At 33.6% G+C, this 24095-nt stretch overlaps 1 protein-coding gene across 5 annotated transcripts in view; it reads right to left on the minus strand.

Annotated features, from left to right (window-relative positions):
• The window catches only part of LOC143177133 (venom dipeptidyl peptidase 4), a 280040-nt gene extending 261011 nt beyond the window's left edge, over positions 1-19029 (minus strand). Inside the window, exons 1-2 of one of the 5 annotated variants that reach the window (XM_076374932.1) lie at positions 18996-19029; positions 16735-16980 (exon numbers count right to left, since the gene is read on the minus strand). In XM_076374932.1, the coding sequence (XP_076231047.1) occupies positions 16735-16761 (27 nt within the window). In that variant the 5' untranslated portion in view covers positions 16762-16980; positions 18996-19029. Of the gene's footprint in view, positions 1-16734; positions 17050-18895 lie in introns of all 5 variants that reach the window. The other 4 variants (XM_076374931.1, XM_076374930.1, XM_076374934.1 and 1 more) reach the window with 4 other exon arrangements.
• Between the last annotated feature and the right edge of the window lie 5066 nt (positions 19030-24095).

Genomic DNA, 24095 nt, shown 5'->3' on the forward strand with positions numbered 1-24095 from the left:
TCCGATTAAATGTGATAGTTGAGAAGTGAATCAAGAGTACTTCACATGCGTTTCAAGAAAAAAGAAAAACTTTTACTTTGTAGAACGAAAAAAATTAATCGTTTGTTACCATCATGAATGAACTGGTAGCGTGTTCAAATTAGGTATGGTTGAACATCTCATAATATAGCTTCAAAACAAATACAATTTCATCCTTGGAAAGTTCACCATTTTTAAGGTAATTATAATGTCCCATTCAATACGTGTCCCATTCATGTCACCTCTCCTCCATCCACTTAAATTTTTAACTTTTTAGATACTTCAACCATTAAATATTAAAATTTTCAAGTTCTTAAGTAAATGTACACACCTTCATATCAGTGTATTCAGCTTCACGAGTTCTACAAACTGAAGTGAGCATGCACTTCAATTCTTTTATTCAAAGAAACTTTTCTATCGAGAACTGCATTGTTCACTGCACAAAATATCATGTATCAAAGCCGTTGTATGTTACCTATTGTTGACGCACTTAAACATTTGTTAAGTGATACATGTACTTCAACGATACTTCGCTATCGCCTCTATACCATTGTAAATAAAATAAAACGGATATTACTTATTCAACTGCTCTTATAATTCACGTTTTCAAGGAGAATGCAGTTATAACGAAGCATATAAGAGATAAGAATATTTTATTTGTTTTTTCCTGCAATTAAGTCTCTTCTGTCTCTTGTAATAAACTTATTACATAAACAAGATTTGTATTGCTCTTCAGTAATTGCGTAAGAATCATGAGAATTGCTAGTATATGATTTCTTAAAACTAAATTCTACACAGGAAATCTCTCACAGAGCTGCATTAATTACTCCTTATCGTAAGAACTATCAAAGTATTCTAACCTAGTAGTCAAAATAATTTAATAGTCAAAATGCAATAAGTAAAGTTACGAAGCTCAAAGGGTTAAGTTTACGACGACAAGAATTGAAATTCTCCAGGGGGCTACACCAAAGTCGTTCCTATTGGTGCACACTGTACTACTTTTACTGCTATTTACTATTATTTTTCTAAATTTGAAAGAAATCGAACATTTCCATCAGAAGCCCTTGTTAACCGAATCCAATTGAATACAGCTGAAGCGAGGAGAAAATGATTTTTTTCCGTACATTTAAATAACGTGGACTCGCGTGCACGCGTGTAATGGAATTGAATCGAATCGAAGTGAAATGAAGCGAGGCAAAAAGAATGGGTCGACCGGAATATCCTCTTCGAGCAAATATTTTTATGAAACGATCTTAAGACCCCTTCCACTTAACCGAAGCGAATAAATCGAATCGTAATGGCGACGTATCGACTATACGGTCTCCGTTAAACGTTCTTAAATTCATTTTAAACTTTCAGGTAATATTTTTAAAGAGCAATGCCGAACAATAAAACACGGATCAGTGCAGTGAAACGGGTGAAGATATTTAAAGTAAAAGAATCGCAAATTAACCTTTACGTGACACGATGAGGTCACAATATTTCTGTTACAGGATGGCTCAAAAGTCACCTTCTTATTTCGAAAAATCATATAGGTATTTTATTTCTAATAATTTATACACTTTTTTCCGAATATTAATTGTAATCCAGAAAGATTATAATTTTGTACCTCAGAGCCAGATTAATCCACGTCTATTTTTTTCAAAATTAAATTTTTCACTGGATCTTATTGCTTTCTCTTCATTTTATTAGAATAATAGAGATTTAGTTCAGTTATGTTCTAAGTGAAGGAAATTTAATAGTATAAACTACTTCAAATGATATGTATATTAAGAAATGAGTAATCGTATTTTTCGGCTGTCCTGAAAAATAACAAAAAAAGGATTTGGATCAGGTTGGCTCTCAGGTACAGAATTTATAATGTATAAGTGCACATTAATTAGCGTGCAAAAATGATGAAGATTTATTTCAGAAGCTCAATAATTTACACTCAATCTTGTAACTTTTACATTACAAATGTTAAAAGTTCATCTGTATTCTACATTTGGCAGTTAATTATTAAGTTGATAAGTTATTAATATTTCATGTTGATAAAGCGAATACTTTGAATGAATTAAAAATTAAAATACACTACTAAAAGAATACCAATATATATACCAGTTCAAGCTTTAATTGAAAATTAAGGAAAATCAAACGATACCAGGAAAAAATAATCGCTATCTTTCAGAAATTAATAAACTCGAAAATAGTGAATTCTCTGTATTCCATCAGAAAGATTTGAGTTTGAGTTTAAGATAAATTGATTAATTTTCTTTCTTTTTCTTTTGAAAATGACTAGGTAATTGTGCCAAGAACATTTTGATCTCGGTCACGAATATAGAAGCCCTACTTGTAAAATCACTGAGTCCTAGAAAAAATATTCCTTTTTTTCGTTGAATTTTATTCTGTTAGATTCGCCACGTATGGGCACGAGCTACACTGTATTCGAATGCATGAGGAAGAATAGTTTTCTCTTCAACCTGATTCGACGTGATTTTTGCTCGACCACGGATAAATCTCCTCATTGTTCGCAAAAGATACTTGCACGGACAGCGCAGGAACAGTACCGAATTGAATCGATAAAACGTCATGCATTTAATTCTAACAAAAAAATACTGCTTGAGAACACACAAGTTGTATAAATATTCAATTACTTTCAGAAGGAATATTCAGGCTATTTTGGAAGAGTTACGATTTAAAACAAAAATTTTAAATAGAGGAAACGTTGCCGCGGCAAGATATTTATATTTCATAAAATTGTGTGCATCGCATTTGCTTCCATTCACCGCGGGATTGTGGGGAACGCTGTTTCAAACCGGCTGCGGCGTTTCAATTTGATTCGTTTACACGCGGGCTATTCAATCAAAATGTTATCGCTTCGACTCGAGCCGATATAATGCAAACGAGTTTTTCCATGTCAATCTACTGATTCAGTTGGGGAAAAAAGAACATCGAAAGGCAAGGATTGATATCGAAATACACGCTTACGTTGAACCTGCTACTTTCTTCGTCAACAACAGTTATTTCAATCACTCACATTACTGCAATACAAAATCTGCATTGCTCCAACTGTACTAACATAAGATAGAAACATAAAATACACTTAAACTCTTAAATTCTTTTTGAATCGCTGTGTGATTATTATTCGTATGCTTAGACACACTCGAGCAACAACTTCGTTGGTCTAACTAAAAGTTGATTATAACCTTAATAGAATTTTATGTACATATCGCTTGTCTTCTTATCCATTAGATAGAAAAAGAAGAATTGTTCAATCTGTAATCGGCTTTTAATCAAATTGACAAAATTGTCGGTCATGTGTGCCTCTACTGTATGACACGTGATTTTTATTATCTTCATTTAGCACCTACTGTAGATGTAATGATTGGTCAAGACATAAGAAATCATATAAGAATCACTTCAATTATAAAAGTATTATACAAGATAAGTACTCAACCTTTAACTAGTATGACGTTAGTATTATTCTGTTATAAAACATAATAGATATAAACTTGTTCGATTCTGGTTACGCCTTAAACTAGGCGATTTTAGACCAGAAATAGAAACAAAAACAAGCTCAGAAAATTAAAAATTTTGTTTAATCAAAATATGTGGAGACTTGAATATTTGAAAATTCAAATATTTAATATTTGAAGCTGAGTACCTACAGAAATATTTGAATGTGTAATAGATATCTACATATTTGACAATTTAAAAATCAAAAATTGCGTGCATTAAATAAACTAGGCAAGTAACGGTGATGTCATACATAAATACAAACCGATATTTTAAATATCATTTCAGAAAATTACCCTCATTGAAAAAAGTTCTAAAAACATGAAATGAATTTCCTCTAAATTCATTTTTATAACAATAAATATCCATGATAGCTCAACTTTGCGATTAAATTCAAAATGGTTAAACTAAATAAAGAAAAAATATCCCGGGTTGGATGATTTTTCCCATTTTTCTACCATTTTAAAAACCATGCGCAGCAATTAGTACGTTCTATTTCGAAATTTTTCATAAACAGCCGGACCTCCCATTTAATGGTAATCTGTTCCGCTCATTTCGTTACCCTTTCACAGAGAGGGGTTGCTAATTACTTACAAGATTAATTCTCAGCCAGCTAGCACGGATATTACGGGATTAAGTTGCTCTTTTACGTCATGTTAGAGGCAGGAAACCATTTTTCTTCAGCGGGCTTTCGGGCGGACGTGAAAGAAAGAAGCAACAACTTCGAAAGGATTTATCATGTTCTAGCCTTGCAAACGACAATACGATTTCACCATCGTGGACTTCAAGTTAAATTGGCCCCAACATATTTTGCCCCTATACCATTAGTTGACCTCACCCGTGGCATACCCTTTTGATCCAACCATCACCCCTTAGTCCGATTATTTCCTATCCCTTGATAGCATCGCTACTCCTTTTCTCTCTCCTTTCTCGTTCCTTCCCCGCATTCCAATTAGCACCCCGTTTCGCTTTCAAACTAAGATGAGAACTTGTCGCTTCCTTTTTTCACCACGTCCGAATTACTCGATTGCTCTATGCAAAGTTAGATGAGGGCTCGAGGCAAAATGGCCCCAAGTTTTATGATCCACTGAGAGTTCACTCAAAAAATGCTGACACCGCCAGAATGTTCGAAGCCGATGTATATCGCGCCCTTCTAGACTGGTTGCAGTATTTCGCATGAACTTTATGGAAAAAACGAAATGAAGAGCAGATAACGATCCAATTCCCTCTCATTTCTTTGGGAGATTAAAGGGGCTTTTCTCATTAGCAAGAAGAAAAACAACAGCTATACTTTAGGAAGTTTTTATAAGAACAGTGTATGTCTGAATTGTTTTTAATTTTAATGTAATTAATACATTCTAATATTTTCTCTTTTAATAATACGAATGCAGTAGACCTGCGTGAGGTGCCAAAATATGAACTGCAAGAATCAATAGCCTAAGAGGCCTAATTAATACCTGATCTCTGTTTTAGCTGGAATGAAAATTACAAATAAATTTGTGTTTAATAAGAGTATAGCTAGTGTCTAGGACTGTTCTAAGCATTATATGATAAAAACTTTCAAAGTAATGACTATTGAAAGTCACGATGCCGAAATTTCAGTAATAATCTGAACAATTTTTGTTACTTACAGAAAGTGTTTTATATTGTTATTTGACTGTAGTAGCAAACCTGGTTGTACTCTTATTAAACGCAAATGCACTTGACATTTTCATTGTAGGTGAAATGGCCGTCAGATATTAATTACGCCATTGATTATCACAGGCGATATCTTGGCGTCTCGCGCAAAACCGACTGCAGTTATATTATGGAAGAGAGAAAATACTAAAACGTAGTAAATACATTGTATAAATTTACATTAAAATTTGAAATTTTTTACACACGTACTTTTTCCACGAAAAATTTCTAAATAATAACTCTCTTGTTTCCGTGTGCACATGGAAAAATCACTTTAGGAAGAAACGAAAAGAGACGTACCATACCCATAGTAAAATCCAGTATACTCTTCCTCAACAACTCTAAAAAATGTCGAAGCTAATATCACGAATTCGACAATTGGTTATAAGTCACATACAAAAAGTACGAAAAATATTCTGTATATCTGAATTTAAAAAATAAGTTTATGTCTTTTAAAGAATACATTATGTAAAATATCTAATATTCAAATATACATTTTTGCAAAACACCTGATTCTTTTCACTAAAATACTCTTTTGTGGGATGATACCCTCTCAAGCATACAAAATTTAATCTTGAGAAAAGTGTCTTCATAAGTGTATCGATATTGGAACAGAAAGTATCAAAGTTTCATAAGTACCTATTAATATATTGATATTGATTGTGGTCGATACCTGTACTATAGCTGGAAATATATTATATCAGCAAAAAGAAAAAAGTAGTTTTCCCAAAGCAGATAATGTATTAAGGAATCTAGCAGACTAAAACAACAGTATTATAAGTACATGTACATAACATTTCCTAATGTTGAGTACAATTTTTACAAAGGGAACTCTCCAAATATAACCATCACCTTTTAATACACTACTATCATTACTATTTGGTACACAATACATTTTTTCGTACTTCCTTCTTACTTGTCATTCCAATTGAATGGGTGACTTAAAGAATAATAATACAAGTCCAAATTTAGCCATTTTCAAATAATCTTAAAACTATACCTGGACCCCAGGACCAATATGTGTTAGTGTTAAATCACAAAAAAAAACAAGTGGACTTAAAACATTCTGGCTCTGCGGTCCACATATCGATGGCTTAATGCACAAACGTTGTATATCCATTTTTGGACAAATTTGAAATTTTATAAAATACCTATTTGTATATAATATAAAATCTCAAACTTGACCAAAAGTGGGCGTACAACAACGTTTATGCATTAAACCATCGATATATAAAATGCAAAGAACTACACGTTGGGATCAAATATTTCAAAATGTGGTTCTAGGTCTCGTACTGTTCTTCAACCGATTCAATTCGGTTCCCCTAATTTCCGATATTTACACCCATTGATAAAAATTTTAATTACTTCAGAATTTTAATTGCTTTAAAATTTTTAATCGATTCAATCTCATTACCATTTTTCCACCTCCTCTGAAGGAACTCTTTCTAATAAGATTGAAAACTTGACACACCTCTCTCGGCGTTCATTTGCAACGAAAACTTACCATTCACGCAATTGTATACAAAAGCACGTCAGAATCCCATTTAGAAGCAATCAAGTTCGCGTCTCCATGGTTGTTAGCAAAAGAAATTCGCACGTCGTCGAGCGAACGAACAATCGAAAATGGCTCCGGGACAAAAACGAATAATAACATTAAACACTACGTGATTACAATGCGTTCGATGTACCCTCGTAGCATGCACAAAGAAATCGCACGGTCAAAGGAGAGAATAAAGAATCCGTTTTAAAAAGGAAAAGTCATCCGAAGGCGGAACACTGCTGCGCCAGTCAAGGGTGAACAAATAACAAGTATCAGCGATCATATGCAACTCCCTGCCCCCGTATCGCGTATTGGACGGTAGAATTAGGTCGTCTGGCACAAAGGAATGTGCAAATATATTTTTTCTCATCGGTTTTCGATACATTCGAATCGGCTTAGTACTATACGTGCAACCACCTTTTCAACATCGCTATGATTAGCATTCTCATCCTTTCTATACCCTGGATACTTTCTCTTTGAGCTCGACTTCGGGTTACACTACTGCATAAACTTCGGTGCCTGATCCCCCTACTTCGCTCGTCCTTCGTTTACCTTCGCTCAATTAAAGAGAAAATGGTAGAATCGCAATCATGGTTGTCAGACTCGACCCCGCGCCTAGGGATCAGTGACGTCGCATTCCCTCTACCACTCTACAGGACGTTTCTAAACATGTGGGATATTTTTTTACAGTAGATTTTAGACACGAAGCAGTGAAAAATGTTCGTGTGCTTCATGTGAAAACGCTTAGTTTTTTAGTTATACGCTATTTTATATTGCATACGGTGTGATACTTTCTTTAAGACTTATCACTGTTTGCCACTTATTCAAGGGGCGGAATATCCCTGACATTAAATAGAGTATAATAGGATATCACATCGTGAAAGCAAGAAATGGGCCAGCATTTTACACAATGTAAAATAATCTGTAACTAAAGAAATATGCGTTTCTGAACATATGTTTACATGAAATTTTTCATTGTTTATATGCCTATTTCTTGCACTCGTCCCTACGCGTAGGATCGAGTCTGGCAACCCTGGTCGCAATCCTTTTTGATTACGCCAAATGTGCACAAACAAAGTAATCGGATTTACAAACGTTCTCTTGTTTATCCGATTTCACTGTACTTGCTAACCAGCAGTGAACTTCTTGTTCACTTCGTCTATGTAAGGCCAGTTGACTGACCAAAACCTAATTGTCTGTACCCTTTGAACTAGGTTATGGCACCAGCCTCTTCGCTCGCTTGACCTCATCCTTTGAGAAACCGCGGCTTGGCTGTTCTATCAGTGATATAAAATAGCATTCGAACAAGTGTTCTCATTGACCCAGAGACAAATACAATCGATTTTATTTGAACCAGTTCGCTCAATTTCCTAAAATTTAATGAGGTGTATTCGTACAAACTTATGGAGAGTGGTCTCATCGTTTGATGGATTTGTATTATTATTTTTAATTGGTAAAGTGGGATATCAGAGTCTCTGCAATACTTCTTAACAAGTGGCAACTTAATTTCCACACTTATACAAGCTTGTGACTTATAACTACTAGTTACAGTTATTTATTAAAAGCTTTGTGAAGTCTATTTTGACTTTAGAATTTGAGAAACAGATAATTTTGAGATTTATGGAACTTCACTTAAGGATTAATCCTGCAAGCTTTCTACAACCTGTCTATAACTTGAATCGAAGTGTAATGTGGACAGTTTTAAACATTATCTATTAATGTAAATATTGTGAACAGATGATTTTAGAATTTTAGGAAATATTAATTATTAATTGCCAACTATTAGATATAATGAACAAAATAAATAGTTAATAAAATAATAGCTAATATATCAAGTATTAATTAACACGGTGAAATACATATGTAAGTATAGTCGAGTCTCAATTGCTGCAATAAAATGGATCTAAAAAACCATGCATTTATCAAGAGAGTTACAGTTATCGAGGTATTTTGTAGATCTATTCGACGTTTTCAAATTGGAATTTGCTCTCTTTCTTCTATTACTACTCTATTACAACCGCTTAATGAAAAGCAATACATTACATTTATGTGCAAGTATTAAAGTTGCGACTGCTGAGTCTCTATTATATTGATTAAAAAAGAATTCAATAAAAAGGAATTCAAAAAGCACTACTAATAATTGTCTTTAGGAATGCAAGAGTTAAAGATATTCCCCTTTTGTTAGTATTCTTTTAGAAATCACTTAACTCTGTTTTCGCTAAAAATTAAATTCACTGTATTATCATAAAACAATGAAACTCAAATGTGGAACATAATACCTATATCAAATAACTTAAATCACTTTATAATTACACAATGATTACCGCAGAAAGAAAAGATATTCGCGAGATATGTCGATAATGAAAAAGTTAAAATCGTATAACAATCATTGCATGGCGAAAAAGATTTGTTTTTAAGTTTCCAAAGTGATCCTACAAAAATTATTCTGCATTAAAACAGTTTTTTAAGTACTGTAAGGGCCTTAAAAGTTTTTTTTAGATTCCTAAAACATATTTTAAGAATTTTGTATCTGTTAATATTTTATAGTTTTTCTACTTTTTATATTTTTCATCTTATTCTATATCTGAATATAAATTTATTACTATATATTTTATATCATATAGTAAAGTGTCCTTGCTATTCAGAGCAACCTTTTATGAATTTAAAAGAAGCATACTTATCTATGCTATTAATAAAACAATAAAAGTACCTAAGTACTAAATTTTCAAAGCTTACGTCACCTCAAAAGATTTATTTATCAAGTTCAGACTTTGAAACCTTGGATATCATTATTATACTGCTGATTTTTATACATTTATGGAAATCCGGAATGTGCAAAATGTTACAAAATCCATATAATATTCAAACACGTACAAACTATAAAAAATATAGTACAAATTGTAGTATTTGAAAGATGAAGAAAATTTTTATTCAGATCCCATTTCTTTAACACTGTTTATAAAAATATGAAATTTCATAAAACTTCGCAGTCTAATCATTACATATAGCAACTTTATCCACCATTAGAAATCACAAATAATAAGAGAAAAATATATTATGCCCTTCTACTTCATTCCATTCTTGTAAACAACATTGGCGAATAGAAAATAGTAATATTGTCATTCGTATTTGCGGTATTGTGGTTGAGATTGAGAATCCACGTTCGCAAAGGCGTTATCGACATGTATGTACGAGTACGCGCGTAAGCTACGAATTCCTTCCGAAATCGTGGTCGTTCCACTAAATACGCGAGATCCAATTTGGACGAATCCCAAAATTCGAAGAAATAGTGCCACATGTATGTATATACATACACGTATATGCAAGCTTTTATGTAAGACATTCGGTGGTATAGCGTTCAATTTCAACCGAGGACTTCCCGCAGTATTATTGGTACCACTGACTTTGGCTCTTAAAAGGGTTCCCCTCGATTGACGGCGCTCCTCTTTCCCCAAAAGCGCCCCCTTGTTGTCCCCGCCAATCGTTAATCGTTTCTAACCAGCTAAGAAAGAACGTTCCACGGAATTTCTGCTTTTTTGGGGAAATTTCGCGGGTACCCCTTCTTTTCGCCGGGATTTTATCTGCGAGAAATGGAACCGTTCCACGAAGTTGGCGAATTCGTGCTCGAATTTTGTTCCTTTTATACGTAGATAAATCTTTCGAGGCGATACTATTTTCATCTGAAAAGTTCTCCCCTATGTACATTTGCATACTTCGGAGGAAGATTCCCTGCGTTCTCTCTTCCTCCGTGTCGTCCAAGCATTTCGAGTAAATTTCGTCAGATAGAAATTGTGCCTTATACGATTTCAATACAGCTTAAGTTATTACGTTTTTACCATAATTTTCAAATGCAGGTAAGGGTTCGCGTGAAACTATAGGTGTAAATTTGTATGTATTAGAATATTCAAATTTTTTACGTAATATTGATACAAATGATACAAACTGACCACTGTAACTGGAAGATAATTGAGGTAAGTGCTGAATGACAACCATCAACAAAATCTCAAATTTAGTACCAAACTTTCTGAGAAAAGTATTTTTTTCTGAAATATATTTTTTTGCATGTAAGTTTATAATGTTATGGCATAAGCTAATGTTCAACTAAGCCTTTCAATTCTTAAACCACTCGGTTTTCATACTCTCAAATTTCACTAAACGAAATCATCACATATTTCATATTCAATATTCTTAATTATTAAACTATTCTATTCCGTCTCTAGAACAAATATTCCAGATATTTCATTGATCGACAGTTTCGTAAGTAGTGCGTCTTTGTTGCGTTGACGCTGCAGATATATCCTGACACATAAGGCAAGCTTCGAGAGCGAACTACGAGGTCTACACAAGATGTTAAGCTCAAGGAGGATGAAAGTACAAAGTCTGTTCGTGACGCGAGTTAACTTCAAACGACTCGAAACACCAAGATTTCAACTGACCTGGTTGATGACAGCTTTGTTACCCACCCACGGTTCCCGCGCAGACACGAGTTCCATGGAAACGCGACGTAATTCATAAAATGGGCCGACTCGTTTGGACCAAATTAACCAACTAATTTTTTCCGCTACTCTCTTTCTCTCCCTTTTCTACTCCTCCCCTTCTTTCCCAGATTAACTCGTCGCTTTCTTTCACGAAATTCCACGCGTTCCGTCACCCCTCGCGCGTATTACTATTTAGCGCTATAACGACTAAACAAAACGTGGGAACCGGAAGATAACCCTCAACCTCGCGCGAACCGTGTTTTCCGCGCGAGAGCAGCGTAAGTGGAATAACTCGGAAGTTGAGATAAACAACATTTACAATGGAAATTCCTTTTCATAATCAGTCTAGTTTTACAAACTTGCTACATATTTTAATCCTGGATAGCCAACGCGGGAAGACCCCGTTGTTACTTCGCCAACAACAAAGTAAGATGAAATACCTGAATTTCTTGAATTTTCAAGACGCGATTACGCGCCAGCTGGAATTCAATGCTTCTGCTTGTTTTTCCGAGAATGGTAACTTTTGCTACTAGTTTTATGCAGTCTATTTTATGAGGGGGATATATTCCTCTTTGCATTTTGAAATAGAATTATTAACTTTCTTATAGTGGCAATACGCTATTATTATTTGGATAGAAGCAGAAAGTTATCATTTCCACGCAAATCTAACATTAGTGAGAAGGAAGAATTCAAAATATGGAATACATTTACAGCTCATTTCAAGCATTTCTCTTGAAAAATATACCCCATATAGATTGACAGTTGGTCTATATTGATGAATTATCTAGTTCGTTACAAAAAGGGATCCAATTATTTCCAATGCTATGTATATGAGCTTCCGAGGGACAGACTAATCAACTTCATAAAAACGTGACAAAATTGTCGATACCTAAAATATGGCATTTTAAAATTAAACTCAAAGTGTACCAAAAAGCTAATATGAGATACTCGATAATTTAAAAAAGATTACTATTATTCAAAAGTTACGTAAAAGAGAAATGTCTATGTAAATATTTTGTAAAATTATTATTTGTAAAGATATTAGAAATAAATTAATATTCGTAAAGGTCTCAGTTTTGCTTGTTTAAAATCACGGATTTTTATTTCTACTTTATTACACATTTATAACTGATAAAACAAAATACCTAACTTGTTAGAATATGGAAACGATTGAATTCGTTTAAAAAATCCTCGTACCATAATTAATATTTAAAAAATTTAATGTTATCAAAACTGTTTTTCACGTATCTTGTTGGACACACTTCAAAATGTTTAATAATGTGAGTACTTTGATTTTAAAAACAAAATTGATACTGAAATCTTGATAAACGATAATTACACAAAATGTTCAATCATTTCCTAAATTGTTTCTTTAAAACCAAACAACTTTCGTATCACAAATTTTATACCTTAATCAGTGAAAAAAATAATTAAATGTATACACTTAAATCGTATATAGGTACTGCAGAACCATTCTACTTTAAATAATTTTGGAGCTACAACAAACATACAATGAGTTTATTAAAACAGAATACTATAGAATACTGTTTTGCGATATTTAAAAAAATAGCCATCGATCCTTATACATATAGTATATATAATAAATATGTCGACTTTTAAACAGAGAAGAAGCATCATGAACCTACTGTTTGTTTTCAAACCCTTAAATCACATAATCGATTGTCTGCCTATCCTAGAGTTATTCAAGTTTAACATACCAGCGAAACCTTTATATAATACGCAATTATTCCATATCAATGTCAATATAACTTCTCTAGCCCATCAAAATTGTATATTTAACAAATGATCTTAAAAAGCATCTAAATTTTCTCAATATTTTCATTAATTCCTTCAAAATGTCCTGAATTTGTATACTTTCAACACATCATAGCAATTAATATTGTATTTTTTTTCTCTAGTGTTTATTATTTCGAATTCTGTCTAATCCCTTACTTATATAAGGGCTTGAATAATAATAATAATGATCATACTTGAGTAGTGAAATTCAAAATACGGGATAAATTGGGACAAGTGCCTCTATCGCAAACTTTGGATTTAATCAGCCTTTCCTTCTCAGAGACTCATAACCCAGCGATGACTCCAGCCATCCAAATCCTCTAACGACGTAACTAGTTTCGCGAATCGAAAATAGCTATTCTCCATCATAATGCAAAGTGTCTGGGCCAACGATCGAAGCACGAGTCGCTGGCATGGTGTCCACCTGTTTAACGGTAAACAGGGCAATTTAACCTGACCCAACCTATCCTACAAATCCTTATTAGAGCGACACTTGGCTAATTGCGCACCAGTTCTATTGTGCAAGGGGGCATGCGGTGCGAAGTACACTCAAACAGGTACGAGGTTTAGATAAAGCGATAATGAATGGCTTCGGATACTGTTTATCTCTAATGAAAGCTCCTCGTTACAAAACTCCGCGTACGCGTGGCAATTACAATTACGCGTTTCGCTTGTTTAACTTTCTATTGAGGTCTCGCGCGTGCCGATCGAGGTTAACCCAGAACGAGTGCATTAAAGCCTCGTTCTCGACGATGCGAAACGTTTCGGGGCTCAACATGGTGGGATCTGTCTTTAAGCGAAAGTTGGATTAATATTCGACAAATGTCCCAATCGCATGACCGATGACACGAGAAATATCGGGCCCAGAGAAATCGATAGCGGTCGTTGCTCTTCCTGTGCCTTAGCATTCGCGTTCCTCGGATCCGTTCGACGGGGAAAGTATCTATGCAGATGCAGGATGACATTTCATGACACTTTCGCGTGACCATCGGTTATCCACTTTTTGAATTATTGTTGGTCGAACTTGGACGGGAGATACGAGAGATACGAACTTGCGATGCATCGGGTTTCCGGGCGATCGCATAAACTTCGTGCTAGTATTAAAACTGGATCTAATTCCTGTAGCCAAGACTGTCGAATATACTTCATGTATAAGCTGTACTAAATTATGGATTCTGTTACGAAGGCCGATTGCGCTGAAACTGCATGCTATTTATTTAATTAGGAAAGGATACAATTTTTAAAAAGGTGTACTTCGTTTAAACTATAATACAGAAAGAATTTTTATACTGGAAGTGATTGAAAGTTGCAGATTTAAAAAATTTGAGAATTTTAATGGTACAAAAAACTTAATATTTGAATATTAGACAAATTGAATATTTAAGTTTTGAAATACTTTTTAACTATCCTAAATATGCAGAACACCGTACTAAATTTCAAATGAAACAAATTCTAGACAGTAACCTCAACAACAGTAAACAAATATCTAATGTCATTTCGTTTCTAAAATGTTCCTGACTCTGTAATAAGTTCTAATAGTCATATTATTCCCACCTGCAATATTCGTCGCTAATAATCACAAAATGTAATTAAAAGAAATGTAGTTTAAAAAAAAATGTTGGGAAAGTTGAATATTGAACAATCTGAATATTGAAATATTTCAAAATTCAGGTATTGGAACATATAGAAAATATTAATATCCGAGTATTAGAACGTTCGAAATATATGAAAATTTTCAAATTTAAATATTCGGGTATACGAATATTAGAATACTTCAAAATTAAAAACTTGATAATCAGAAATCACTTCATCTGAGAGAACAGAAAAAGATAGTGAAAATGTAGCACGCACCTATAACTTGAAGTTATAGTATTATTATAGTATTATGGTATATACTATTCGAATATTTCTCTACCCCACTTTTCTTTGCAAAAGAAGTAAAAAATCCCTGAATCTGTTCTTACTCTAAAAGAAACTGAAATAGCAGAGGATTATTTTCAATCTGTCGATGAAATCTAAAGTATCCAAGCGACAGACACGATACCTAGATGAACGAACACTCGTTACGGGAATTATGAAAATCATTTCCTGAGATTACCAGCGCCCCGAGTTCGAGCTAAAAAAAAGTATTAAACGCTCTGCATAGTATCATTAAAATTGTTCAGTCACGCTTCAAGTTTCTTCGCGTGAAAACGTTAATCCACGCTTAAGATTAAAACCGTCAGCATCAATTCTTAAATGAAAATACGAAGTAACACGCAATCAGAGTAAAACAATATATTTTAAGCTGGTTAGCATAAACACTGCAGAGAATTATGCAGCTATACTTTTTTTTCTCAAGAATACATCTGACAATTAAGATACAGAATGCTGTATCACTAGCAAATTCACTGATTTATTCAAGGCAATACTGCCAGCCAAGCTCCACGAGGAAAGAGTAAAGTGGCATGAAAAAAATTAAGTACATAGTATCCCTTCTTTAGCTTTGCTTTTAATTATTCAATCTCAATTTTTGCAGGAGACCAGAGGGGCCTTGGGAAAGAAGATTTTGGAGCAGGAAGATCCTGGCATGAAAAAATATACAGAATAGATGGTCTGGTGATATAAGACTGTGAGGAAAGGCTTCAAGGTTCACAGAATAGGGAATGTAGAAGGTAAGGGTAATCCAAGATAAGAAACAGCTTAAGAAAGCAAACCTAGGAAAAGGATAATCTGCAAAAATGTGTTAGTAGAATAAAGAAAGATTTTGAAAAACAGGTCTCCAGAACGTCTTTAACTGCAGAATTAGAAAAGGTAGGTAGCGGGTTGAAAGGTGAAAAACTCAGAGAGGAAAAGTCCAAAAGTAAACACCCTAGCTAAAAAAAACATAAGACACCGAAGTAGAGAGAGGTAGAACATTTTAAAGATATAGAGAGAGTCTTAAAAAGAATAAATTTAGAAGACAGATGTTTATAGAGAGATATTTTGGCTTCTCAAGAGAACGTGCAGCAAAATTTCAGAGAATCAAATATTAGAGAGAGAAAAAACTTTAAATACGGAGCCAAAAGAGATATTATTATTATAGTACTGATAAGAAATATAATATAGAACAAAGGAAAAATGAAGAATATAGGAGCCTAAAAGTTTAGCTAGTTGTATAGAAAATTCTTTATCTTGAAATTTTTGATTAACTATTATATTTAAGTGCATCAGTATATGCTATAAGTATGTTCAGAATAATAGATTGTTAATTTCTAGGTGTATAAGTAATCTTATCATACAGATATTTGTGAAAAATTTAAGGATACAAATACAGAATGGATACCTATAACATTTAATACTATACAAAATATCCAGTATCTACTATTTTGAGGATTAAACAAATGTCTAAAATGTCTAAAAATGGATTATATTCCATTAACTGTGTTTATAGAAATATGAATTTATATATACATCGGTAGTGTAATAATGACCAGACAAACTTATCTATTTAAGTAAGTACAGTAGAACATCGATTAATCGAACTTCGAATATTCAAAATTTTTGTTATTTAGGGTTGCAATATTTAGTTTTATAATAATAAGAGTACAATAAGGTACTAAGTAAGACTTATACAGTAAATCAATGGTAGCTTACCAAAGAAGATAAAGGTAGCTATCAAAGGAATGCTCCAGATTTGAATCTCGTGGTATTTCGAATAATCGAGGTTCTACTGTACTTAATCAGAAAGATCTGTACTTTGTTACTTACAGCTATGTTCGGCCCGCCTTCCGTCATCGTTGTCGAATTTCCTTTGAAACGTGATTAACAGAAACACACACACTTTTTTTCTTGCACATTGCAGTCTTCACTTTCGTTTTTTTAACACTTTTTACTCCCCGTACGCGTTTGCTTCAACTACTGGATCTCTTCCATTCATAATTTCTTCGGGAATAATATTATTATAAAACTACCAAAAGTTATAATTTCTTTTGCAAAGTAGTATGCTCCATAAATCTAGTATAACGAACAATAAAAATGTTACACGAACATACGAAGTACTTTTTTTAATGTTTCCTTTTATACCTAAATTAAATATAATTCAACAGAATTGTTATTGTTCCTAATGACCGAAATGCATGCATATCATAATTACTTTTCACGTAATTTTAAGCAGATTTGAGCTTTTTACAAGCAGCATCCCCACATAATTTACCTCTTTCACAGAGATTATTTCAGCCCGAAGAACGAAAGTCAAGCGAAGTGAAATACAACTTCTTACTTGGAACGAATTACTTCATTAATCACAGAACTTCTAAATTGTCTTTTTTTCCTCTCCCACGATCTCTCTGAGCCCTTTAAGTTTTATGATAATTAACGAGAATCGGTTCTCAGCACAATCTAATGCGATATAAAAATTATCTACTAAAGTATCAATATTATTTTTTAAATGTTCACAAATCATACAACACTCATTTCCTATATCTCGATATTACTTGCTTACATTATTTTTATTATTACGTAAAAAAACATGATTGTCACAGAAACTGATTAAAGGATTATAATTATTGTAAGACTTAAAAGATTTGTTCGAAATCCGTTTAATTATAGCCCAGACAATCTTTCAATCTGTAATCCTTGTTTTTATGTCTGTTAATCTCTCGGTATTACGCGTTAAATGAAAACTCAATTGCTAAACGGTCAATCTTTACGACTTGTACTATTACATTTTTATTACTAGGACTATGATATCGTAAAATATGATTTTTTCGGAGATATCACTCCTTTTAGTCATTCCTATACTTATTCTTTGCCAATATCGGACAAATTTAATCACGATAATGATCTACAATATTAAATTATAATACCAATTTATCCTTTCCAATTCACACCTCCGAAACATTTAATTAATAACTGGATTTCATTGCAACAATCTCAAACAATGGTATAAAAAACGAATATACTCATATCTCGTATGTTAAGTCTCCTTTACGCAATTGCAAAGAAACCAAATGCTTTAAATAATTTCCTGTCATAAAATTACAAAAGTACGATGTAATCCAACTTATAAAAGGCAAGATAACTTTAAATTAATTTTATTCTACTTAAATAAACTGGCTCGTAAAAACAACTGCAAGACATCGGCACGACATCAAAAGACTAACCTTTGTTCCAAACAACCTATATGTACATATTCATGAATGAAATTCGTAATACAAAAATCCCTCAATACATACTTTAATGCATGCAATTTCGTCACTAGTAACGTATTCTGAATGAACCATTTTTTTCTGACTTCCGTAAAACCCGCATTTTTCGTAAATCCCTAATTCTACGCATGCGCGAGCCTGCATGTGTGTATCCCACGAGAGTAACGAAGAAATGGGAACAAGTTAATAAGCGATCCCTGAAGGGATGAGAAAACGCAGTAGCGCGGGAACGCGAGCTGAAGAAGGCGAGAAAAACCCCAAAAAGTTTGGTGACACTAATTTTTGCGCACGAGAAAGATCTAACGACAAGACACCCGCAAACGCTACGTGTATCGTCGTCTCCAACGATTGCGAAACATGTCTTGGCAACTTCTACATGTCCCCTTAAATTTGTACACATAGGACGTACAACCACCGCGACACAATTTCACTCCCACGACAAATCGCTCTCCTTTCTTCGCGCTACGTAAAACACGACGATAAACGTCATTCCCGAAAAAATTACTTGAAAATAAAGACCCATTCGAACTGCCTCAAGAGACGCCGAATTTTCCCGCAACGAGGTTAAATATACTCGAATATCGCAAATATTAACGACTTTCTCCAAACCAGCACATCTTCCCGTTACGATGCATCGACTTTCACTTTCGCTCATCGAATACGATTCGATCCGTGTGATCGAGCAGCCGATGATCGAATACGAGATCACTGACGTTCGTCACCTGATACATGCGCAGGCAACTGGGATACGTGAGGCGCGTTCTTCCCCGCTGTGAGTTTAATAGAAAAGTCGGTGGGGTAAACAAAAATAACACGACTCACCGCGAGAACCGCAGCGAAAGATCACCCAGCTTCGACAGCCGGCGGCGTACTAATAACGAACGGGTGGGCATGGAACGGCAGAGTCTGCCTTACCGGCGCAAGCGTCTCTTGGAAGGAAGCGCAGATCACTGATACCAACACAACGGAGCCCAGGGAAGGGGGAGACCGCGGCACACACCGCGAGCACACATCGATTGTACGGGTACCTGTTGAATACTCGCCGCGCTGGCACGTTGGCGGTCAACTGGAATCGAAAAGAGGCGAAGGAGTCAGCGGAAAGCGCAACGGTAACAAGCTTTTCTAATCGGCGAATACAGACGTTCAGGGTCGTCGAGATACTTGAACAGCTGTTTTTTTTTTATAGAGGCGAGGATTTGAATTGAGTATGTAAATTGGGGGGTATCTGAGCTATGTATAAGGTAAGAGTAACAGTTATTGTATAGAGCTGGTAAGGTTGCGTCTGGAGAAAATGCGGATCTATGTGTTTAGGACTACCTAATTTCACATGCGTTTTTGGGGTTAGCATGTTATTGGTCAAAGTGGTAATAATTATTAATTGAATCGACGTATCTCCTATGAAAAAATACTACTATGTCAACGTGTGTTTCAGGTGCAACTTCAGTAGTTCTGCACGGTACTAATTACTGTGTAGGGGGCGAATACTGTGCCTCCCCATATTTTCATATGTAGTAAAATGTAGGGCTATTAAATTGAAAATTATTGTTTTCATAAACTCGAACTTTAAATAATGTATTCGAATTAAAAATATAACATATTTACACTTCCAAAATACTGAAAACATAATAATAGTACAGTAATTGGCACACAGTATTTGTTCATACATTTTTATGTATGGCAGTAATTTGTGCAAGACCTTTTTGTATTTTAATTAATATTTAAAGTGTTCCTGATATTTTAGTTACGAAAAACTTCATATTAGTATAAAAAATACTGAGTTTAATGTAAGTACGTTAAAAAGTATGAAAAAATGAAATAAGTCCGTTCAATGTAACAGAAACTGGGTGATGCAATAGATGATGCAATATAAAAAGGAAGTAAGGAAAATAAAATGTAATGTAATGAATGAATAAAATATAATGTAATGAAAATAAAAGATAAAGTGGGCGATCACTCCACCCTCACAGCAACGCTACACAATCTAATTGATCAAAATCATTTCAACAGAAAAGGACTTTGCTATCCTTACACAGTTTTTTTTAATTTCTTATCTCTCCATGAAACTACTAATTTATTGAATTATAAACCAACACGAACTTTTCTCACATAGCATGTACAGTACTGCCCAACGGTGGAGCCCCTGAAACAGAGTTGGGTAAATTTTACTCAGAATAATAAATAAAAAATAATGAATAAACTTTTGAACCTTATTCGTTAATTAAAATAACTCCGTAGTGAACAAATTTCCGGATTAAGCTATATTGGCAAATGTAAATATCGTTACAAAATTTTTAATAATTGAGTTATTGGAAAGTTTTTTATTTGAAAGTAAGGTTTTATTCGAATAAAAAATTATACAATTAACAAATTTTCCGTTATTTTCGAATGACTTCGTTTTTATTCGTAATTTTTATTCGAAACATTATTTGAATAATACTCAACTCTGCTTTGGAAATCTGAAGGTAGATTTACACTTTTCAGTTTACACATGCACCGCGAATGAGTTATCCCCAGCGAATGTGAGATGAAAGCTGGAGTATTTACACCAGTTCGATAATTGAATTCGTTCCGCTAGTTTTTGAACATGTAAAATCTGAATGACTGGCCGCGGCTGTTTCCGAATATTTGTTTCAAATACGCTTGGACTTGTCACTGCCTCTTCACTACGAATAAATCATCCATGCATTTCATCGAAAGTAGAAACCGGTTCTACTTCATTCATCAGAGCCGCATTTTTCTTTTCAAAGTCCTAGACATAATATTATTATGATGTCTCAAAATATTAAGTCTATTTCAGTTAATCAAATTCGTACACATTTCTTTTAAGTTTATTGCAAATAAAAATCGATATTTTCATAACTTATTCTGATAAAATATAAGTAACACAAAATTAGTATATACATATTTGCATTAAAAAAAGTATAAAAATAAATCAATTCAAATTTAAATTTAAAAAAGTAATAACTAAATTGCTTAGTTAATATAAACACCTGTCATATGAAGAAGCTGGGCCAACGAGATCTATTTTAAGGAACTTTCTTCAACTTGTTTTGTAAGAAGTAAAAGTAAAGTTTTAAAATGTGACACCATAGAGAATGAGGACCCAGTTGTGCTTAATGCGCCTTATGGAAAATGCGATTCTGTCATCCACTGTATACTTTGGGTGTTCAATTTGAGTAAAATTCAGAATGAAAACAATCTTTACACCTTTTACTCAATTATTCGCGATGTACATACAAAGTGTAAAATCTAAAGTTGCTTTTATTTTCAAGTTTCCTTGTTTTCCTAGTTGAAAATATTGAAGACAAACATAATCTGTGAATTGTCGACGAAAAGATGTTCATCTGCAACAAGTCTAACACAAGGTACCTCAAAAAGTTCTGTCGCTTTTAAAGTTGTAAAGTCACTTATACATTTTATAATAAAAATTGAATTTGTAAACAATCTTCTTATTCCGGAAGGATAGTTCAATGTGAATTGAAAAATTAAATTATTTGATTTAAAATATACTAGCGATCTTACTGAAGCTTCAAGAGCTATAGAACTTTCTTGTCTACCTGGCAGTACGTCATGTATAGCGATTGAGTTTCCTTGAAAACAGAGACGCTAATCTATCCGGTGATCCTTATAACGTCACATGGTTTACCTGACGATGAAAACGAGCATAGAAAAAGTCCAACAAAAATCGCGAGCATTTAGTTCAACAACGTTTTCAGATAATGCAGAAAATATTCATTGGAGATCTACTTCTTCAGAGTTGAGTCAGTTCAAGAACGGTCATCATCAGTCCACTGATTTCTTTACAATTTTTATGTTTGCAAAGCTCTTGTACAAACTGACATTGTCTACAGACTCAGTATTTACAGACTCTGTCTGCGAACATTTGTCTGCAGACAATATCTGTCAGTTTGTGCAGCGCTTATACGGAACGATAATCGCATATTTCTACTTCCGAGATATTCACATTCAAAATTTTGAATCTTGATTCTATATATGGCTTTATATTTTATTGTTATCTTAAGGAAAATTTCTTTGCCCCCCTTATAATTACAGATTTAGGCAAACACGTTTGACCATTTTCGCAACTCTCAAAAAATTAAATATTTGCAATTTTTATTGCTTAGAATCATTTGCTGCGACATCCTGTAGAAATGCCATTATGGTAACTTTTGTTTCATTTTTTGAAGACACTTTTACAGTCTGACAAATCTACTTTTGCCAGTCACACTTGTGGATTGTTATCAATTACTAATATCTTATCAATTATTTTACTTCTGCACAGATATTCTACTGTGTAGTGGATACTCAATCTACGAGAGCGTAGAACTAAAACAATTGATAAGTTTTGAAAAATTAACAACTCTCGATAAACGTGAGCGGGAAAACTAGATTTGTCAAACTATTTACGATATAGATAATAAAAAATGTAAATAATGTACATACCATAGCTTATATTTATTTTTATAGATTCCCGGATAACTAGGCAGTGTAAGGAAACTCTAGAAGTGGGTATTCTCGACACGTCGAAGCGACATAATTTAGTCGTCGAGAGAAAAAGAGGAGTGAAACTGAAACTTGCAATTGCGCCTGCCACGACCACCGTCTGCAACCGTGCGGTTTCTGCGGCACGTATACAGAAAAGAGAAACACAACTGTTAGAAGCCCTAGCACAGCCGATGTTGTAGACACCACTTAACCACAATTTATAATGCGCGTATTTGAGTCACGAAAATAAAACATTAGACAAAAATAAACGCAAGATTCAGATTACAAATAAATATTTTTAGTAACGCCAAGTTTAATTGAATGTTCCGACACCCTTCCGAAAAAACAGGTAACACGTATTTGATTAAATAAATTTAATTTGGAAAATGAAAAAGTTAATTATAATAGAAAATTAACAATCAAACGAAGTAAAAGATTAAAATACAGTACGTATTTAAGTTTCAAAGGAGATATTGATTAGCGTTGGAAATTTGAAAAAAAATAAAAAGGATCAAGATAAGTACGTGTCGTATACCTTCTATAAACTGTGCTTCGTGCTTCATAATTATGTATTAGTTTGAATACACAAGAAGAATTCATGAAAATGTCATCGAGAGTTCAATAAGGAAAAAATCTGTTTACAAAATCTAAGTTTAGGATAAATATATGTAGAAAAAATATCAGTTGAGACAATTTATTATTGTGTTGAAAAAATATTTTATTTGAATATAAAAGAATGTCCCTGAAAATAATACTGTATGAATGGTTTGATAATAAAACTGTAAAAACAACCATCACTACATGCAAACATCTACACTTCCATCAAAATCAGGAGAAAAACTGTCTTACTTTGTTATAATGATTTATTTATTATAAAATTATGCTTCCAACAAATTGTAAAGGATTATATGCATGCATGGAATCGAATCGATCGGACAGACGATCATTAAAAAAATTTCGTAATCGAACATTGATACACGGATCTGTATGTGTCCCGTCATAATTGGTATCTCTAAGTTCGAAGCGATTCACTGTACATGAAATATCTCGAAATCTTTTATTAACATACTCTTTCTTCCATTGAACGTATCTCATGTGGTACGTAAATTTTACGTAAGGAAGAACAGGAGAAAATACTACAAGATTCAAAGCCGCCTATTGATTTTTTGTTTCTAACGTTATTCTTGCTCCCCCTTACATAAAATGTTCATCTGTTTCTCACTTAAAATTTATCTACAAAGTACTCGATTGTTGGCTAACTCTCGAGGTAGCCCATATGTGCTATAAGAAAATGATCTAGATAAAACGGAAATATCACTTTTTCTCCTAATTATATTTCAAGCCTGGCACAGTGCAGAAATGAATGTCTGAAGGTTTAGTACTACTTATCCAAGGATAAGCCAACAGCAGTCTTCAAAAGTTTCAAGCACAAGAAGT

The sequence above is a fragment of the Calliopsis andreniformis genome, chromosome 3 (assembly GCF_051401765.1).
Source record: "Calliopsis andreniformis isolate RMS-2024a chromosome 3, iyCalAndr_principal, whole genome shotgun sequence".
NCBI lineage: Eukaryota > Metazoa > Arthropoda > Insecta > Hymenoptera > Andrenidae > Calliopsis > Calliopsis andreniformis.